The sequence below is a fragment of the Oculina patagonica genome, chromosome 2 (assembly GCF_052425735.1).
Source record: "Oculina patagonica isolate OP01 chromosome 2, crgOcupat, whole genome shotgun sequence".
In the NCBI taxonomy this organism is placed as follows: Eukaryota; Metazoa; Cnidaria; class Anthozoa; order Scleractinia; family Oculinidae; genus Oculina; species Oculina patagonica.
The window spans coordinates 29130687-29137011 of NC_135759.1; the positions used below are offsets into that span (position 1 = coordinate 29130687).

The following is a 6325-nucleotide window of genomic DNA, read 5'->3' on the forward strand; positions in this document are numbered from 1 at the left end:
AATTGATCATTGTCATTAATTGTCATTTCCATTGTAATTAGTTTTAGCTTGTTACAAGAGAGGATATATCCTCTCTTGCTTGTTACAATTTCCTAAAATAAAATGATACTTTTCTCCAGACTGTTAAACTAGAAAAAACACCCTTTCTTTGATTAATATAGCAGTAAGTTGTATTGCTCCCGCCCCCTTCCCTCTCATACCTCATACTGTTGGACCCCTTTGGGAAAAATCACGAGGAAACAAGTATATAAGTAACGCCAAAGTCTTTTGAAGCATAATAAAAATCTCACTACATAAGCAAAAAAAATTGCAAAACATTTCTTTTTTACTTTTAGTTTGGGGATGTGGAGTGTGCAATATTTAGTCAAGGGTGGGAATAACCCTCGCTAAGTAATGGAGATTATGTCTGTGTTTCGTTTGGAAACACGATAAACCATAGGATAATGAATAACGATTACAAAAACATTGACTACGTGATGTTGACTCAAAATTTTTATCATGCGGATAATCCCTTATTTCCTTAATAGGACTTAATATATAAGGTCTGAACAAGATGTAATGTCTAGAATTTAACAAAGCGATAATGTTTATATAATGGTTTTATTTCTCCTTAATAAATCGAACGTGATGACAATTCATAATTAAAAAAACGAAAGATCAGGGATACTCAGCCTTTCATCCCTTTTATTTGGAGATCCACGTGAGAACCTGACCTTTCTGTTGCTGCTGTTGTTATTGGTGGTGTTTTTACAATCTTTATTGTTGTTGGTACGCACTTGCAGTTAAATCCAATTACACGATCGCGGCTCCTCTGTAACTGGATGGCTGACATTCAGGAAGTAAAAAACGGAGATAGACTTTTTTGAACTAACTTAGAACTTTAACCAGAAGTAGGCGAGTGGTAAAGAACTAAATCTGGACCTAAGTTTTCAATGGACGCATTCTAAGACTCCTTCTGTCTGTGGCGTCAATGCATTCCTTGCCTAAGCATATATCAGATCAGAATACCAGACAAATAAACAGTTTAGTTTGTAATCAACTTCTACAGGTCTTGATAATATCCAGGTCTAATATTGTTTTCTTTGAACAAAGACCCGTATTCTTGTTTTAGTGGAAACGTATCACAACATACCATTTTGCGGAGTTTCCTAGAGCCGCTATTCTTGCCCTCACATGCGCAATTAAGAGTAATGCACTGGGTTCCTAGTAAGCTCAAACAATGTCACTCGTGTTTTTTCACACTAGTAGGCAGATTTTTTTGATGGTAGGAAGTAGTTGTAATAAAATACCAGTTATTTTGACTAACACTATTTATTCAGGTCCAAGTTCTCCCTGCTTCAAGTTGTCATCAAGAAAATAGAAGTTTTTATCTACATGTCTAATACTCAGACTACTGACAATTTTAAATAAATAGTTCTTAAAATATACTCTACTATGTTAAACTTTTTGTTGCTAACTTAGGTTTCATGGTTTATTCAGCTTATCTATCAGCTGTACGCACGGCTAACATTGAACAAAGGTAAAAATGCCCCGGGGGGGGGGGGGACCCATATAACGGCCATACGGGGAGGCCCGCCCGAAAGGGGCACCTTTTTCATGCTTCAGGTATATAAAAGGGTAGCGATTTCAAAGTTTAGGAATGAAAGGGTATGAAAATCCGTCATTTAGGTTTTTAAAAGGCCTGTAATAAAATATTTCGAACAGACGCACTTTATGGCTGTCTTATTTAATTTATTAAGCGCTACATAAAAATGAGAAGAAAACGTCCTGTTCTAAGGCTATGTCACGTCTTTAGGTAGAAAGGGGTACCCGGAAAAGGAAGAAAGGGGACAATTCTGTCAAAATGGTATATAAAAGGGTAAGGGGAAGAGCGGGGCGGAGCCTCCCCGTATAAAATTTTTTGAGTGCCCCCCCCCCCCGGGGGGAAAATGCATGGGCGGTCTCATAATGGCTGCCATAATGAGACACTACAAGGCTACTATGGCCGCGAGCGCCCGCTCAGCCTGGTAAGACTAACTCCTCTAACAGTAGCTAATACCTCGTTTTGGCATTTAAACAACCTTCTCAGTTCCGCCCGAAAATCCATCTTGAGCAGAGCGTACACAATAAAATTAACAGCACAGTTTACATGAACCATAAGCAAGGAGGCGATGCGCACATTAGCAGATGCAGAACACAGCCTAAAATTTGAACAAAAAGATACGTATATGCTGATAAAATAGCAAGCTACAAACAGTGAAATAACTGCCCCTAGAATTTTGGCAGATACTCGTGCCCGTTCGTTTCTGTTTTTCATACGATGAGTAGTGTTAAATGATAGCTGTGCTCTTTGAGATGCGACGTGTCGAGAATGCTTACCTATTATTGCCAGAATTCTTACGTAAATTACCGCGAGTAGAAGGCAAGAAAATATGCCAAACCATAAATCTATTAAGATCCGGTAATAGATATCTACTTTGGCCCTTAAATTCTTATCATATAGCCATAACAGACGAATTGATGAAGCGAGCAGTGAGGTAATCCACGGTAATGATATTATGATTATTGTTCGCTTGGTTGTCATTCGGTCAATGTATCTCAAAGGGCATACGATGGCATTATAGCGGTCGTAAGCCATTGCCCACAAGTTTAAAGTAGATGCAAATAGCAAAAAGTTATAGAAGACAAGTTGCGGGCGCCAGTCGCACCTTACCCAGTAGGAACAGGCTAATCCAGTTGGTGTGACCAACAACCCGACACAGAAGTCTGATATGGCGAGAGATATGATGAACCAGTTGCAAGTCACCTGGAGACTCTTCCTTGCCGTAATTAGGAAAATAACAAATCCGTTGCCTAAGACGGTGATTACGGAGATGATTATTCTTAAAGACCAGTACCATGTTATCTGAGGTTCTAGTGAATAATGCTTTCGCATTGAATGATCGATCTTTACCTCTGTTGTATTATTCATCGCACTTCAGGTTGTTACGCACCAATTCAACACGTTCCTGTTGTTGATTTTCCAGATACCTCACATAACCATTTCTTCTTCCCTTTTTACCGTTTTCTTTTTTTCCTTGAATAGCTTTTTTGTAGTTATATGATTTTATAGGTTTTGCCAACCATCAAAGGCGAACAACAATGATTCGTACTCTGATATAAAATTTCCTTAAGGAAGAAGCTGGCCTCAGTGAAACAAATAAATCCAAGAGAATAGAACTGATTGATCGGTCGTCGTCCTTTTCTATCCTTTCAGGTCTGTCGCCTCCTGCAGCTCTTGTCAGCCTCGAGTTTTCCAGAGAAAATCTTTCTATTCGAGAAATTAACGATAATTTCTGTGCGTAAATAAAATCGAATCCTCATTTAAACTATTGTGCAAGCTTGTTAATTTTAATGCGTTTTTCCCTACCTGATCAGTTTGGGTCGTCTGCAGTCGCCTTTACCAAGAACAAAATTGTAAGACTCAGACGTTTCAGCGCCTCGATTAGTTTTAAAGCGCGCGGCAACTTCCTTTTTTTAACTAACTCGTCGACCACAAATCAGGCACTAACTGAGCGATCGTGCAGCAGAGTTCCTCTTTTGAAATAAGTTTATGATAATTTGCATTAAGGTGAACAAAGTAATACGACACTGATATAAAATGTTTACTTTTGGGCAAATTGCGTCAATGAATAAAAAGCTGATTCAAGAGTAAAAAAGGGTCCTTGGGAAAAAAATAAAAACAACTTCGATAACACATTGATAATTGAAAAATCTCCTATCTTGTCATAGGAAGTAACAGTAGTCACTTTAACTTATCTTTAAATTGGTCGCACTGAAAGGAAAAAATAAACACATTATTTCATGTCGAAGAGCTGAGTACGTGGATACAGTGTGGCAGCAGTTATTTGCGTTTTGAAGAAGGTGTCATGCGGGTATCTAGAACACGTCAGTTAAAGGCGTCGGTCCTTATTTAGCATATATTTGAAATGACTTGTAGAACTAATATACCATGTTTACGTTCGGGCACTAAAATAAATTTAATTGAAAATTTTCCTTTAAATAGCGAAAAAGTAATTAAGCGAAGGCAAAATAACAATTTAAAAAGGAGGAAATGAAAAATTTAAATCAATGGAGCTGATCGCTATCCTCTATCTAGACTACGTGCAGTACCTATTTTTCGCAGAGTTTTTCGTTTTTCGCGGAGTCCCGTCGAGTGAAAAGCGAAAAAATAAATGACCGCCCGAAAAATGGGGACGAGGCGGGCGAGGCACGCCCGGGAACAGTTTCAGTTTCTAATCTTTTTAACCTCAAGTTTGATATAATGCAGTTATTGGGGAAATACGGAGTAGCAATATCCTCTAGTTGGAAATTTTACACACCTCATCACTTTCTTTATTCCACCGAACTCAAATTTAATATTACTGGAAGGAGAAAATTGATATTGATCACATTCATTGCAAACGTAAATTTCACCACACCAGGTCCTTTGAGCAGTTTTCAGTCGAGTGACGTAAAACCACAACCAAAAGTAATTACTCTGACCAATCACAGGGGACACTTACAGCTCAGTCAGTAAACCAATTAAAACTCGAAGTAATTACATGAAGTCGTCACTATTCAAAGCGCGCGAAAACGTGCCCGAGTACACTCACAGTTGGTGAGAGTGTGTGCACTGCACAGGTGTGCTTACAAATAATAACATTGCAGCAGTAATACAAACAGCAAAAAGAACAGCAAAATCAATTTTATTATCATTGAGTTCATAAACAACAATAAAAAACAACATCAACAGCTTACAATATGGCAGCAACTGCCACCATCACCACCACCTCCACCACAACAACAACAACAACAGTGGTCTTTAATAAAACTAAAAGCTTAAAACTGTCAAAGCCCAAACGCGCAGATTAAGTCACAATGCTATTAGCCTGCAGAGCATTTTTTCTTGTCTGAGAATGCAAAGGCGCGTGAACATGCGTGGAACTAGACGGAGAGCAAACAAGAAAAAAAGGCAGAGGGAGGGGAGGGGAGCGGGAGGGAACGAGGCAGTCGTTTGCTTTCCAAAATGAAGCTTGACGCGCTCTCGAAAAAAAAAAAAGTTTTATTTTCGCCTCGCACCCCACGCTTCACGACCATCTCGCGTCCGCGGAAAGAAATTAAGACGCAGGCTGTATTATTATGCTCTTTCCATATTACGGGAATATTGAAGTTAAATGCAGGCGCATTATAGTTTATCAGTACATCAAATCTCTATGGTACACTGCAACAACTAAATAAAGTACTTTTATAAAGACTACTCCAGCAATGTTTACGTTAGAGGTAACAGAAAGTCTTTGACAAACTGTTTATTTTAGCTGTTGTTATTTTTTGGAAGCAACTGACGTTTTCTTCATTTTCGTTTTCTACTAATGCATCTTTTATTTATGTTTACTTTTCTGTTTATGTTTTTTCTCTCTTTTTTCCTAGGGCACTTCAATTATCTTTCATCGGTCCCCGCAAGGCTTGATTGAATGACAATAACACAACCGAGATACGTTTTGTCCGGCATGTTTTAACGATCGCAAAATTAATAATGACTGATCAGGAGGTGGCAAAAGCGGTAAACACTGTTATCTATAGATCAAAAAAGCTGAAATTAAAACTTATTGACTGCAATTGTAAATTTAACGGAAAAAAGGCTTTTTCCTTAATGACAGTCTATTCCTTCAATTTTCTATTTGAATAGTCTCGACACCTAAAACTATTCATAACATATTTAATTTGGTTGAATACATTTCGCTGCAGCTGTCTGGAGTAATAAGAACATATTTACTTCACGGCGGGTCGTAATATAGTTCTCGTTAAAATTTTCTTTTTGCTGAACATTTTAAAACGTAAAACATATACCGGTGCCTTTTATTCGTCAGTTTCAGGTGAGTGAACTTGACAGAAATATAACAAGTGCAGTTGGTAAAAGGGACTATGTCACGGGGATTTTGCAGTTTTGTGGTTTAAACTGTTCTAAAAATAAGTGGTCGACAATTTTACCCATGAACAACATTGTCTTAGAACATTTAACAGAAGGTATAACCTTAATTTGGGGATAAAAATCAAACTTCAGCTATAAATATCGATTTTTATTTGAAGGCGCACGAAAACAACTTGAAAACCTTGGCTAACGTTTTTAAATTGCAATCCGGCATTTCTATCCGAGCCATATCCGCAGCCAAACGTGCTTTTAAACAGTTTTAGTGCTCTAAAAACAGCAATTTTCAATAAAGATTGGACCATTGTTTTTAGGTTTCCTCCGACACAAATATAAATTTGGGCTAGCTGTTCAAAAGTCTGTCCAAACCCGCAACAAAGTCCCTTTAAGTTTGTGTAG

The 6325-nt window shown here is 37.9% G+C and overlaps 1 protein-coding gene across 1 annotated transcript; it reads right to left on the minus strand.

The window, feature by feature from the left end:
- Positions 1-1927: 1927 nt before the first annotated feature.
- On the minus strand, positions 1928-3171 carry LOC144641943 (octopamine receptor beta-2R-like). The gene has a single exon (XM_078500957.1). The coding sequence runs from the start codon at positions 2948-2950 to the stop codon at positions 1979-1981; it is 972 nt and encodes a 323-aa protein (XP_078357083.1). The 5' UTR covers positions 2951-3171; the 3' UTR covers positions 1928-1978.
- Between the last annotated feature and the right edge of the window lie 3154 nt (positions 3172-6325).

Excerpts from the sequence above, each read along its gene's own strand:
- LOC144641943 (XM_078500957.1), bottom strand. The coding sequence starts at position 2,950 with ATGAATAATACAACAGAGGTAAAGATCGATCATTCAATGCGAAAGCAT.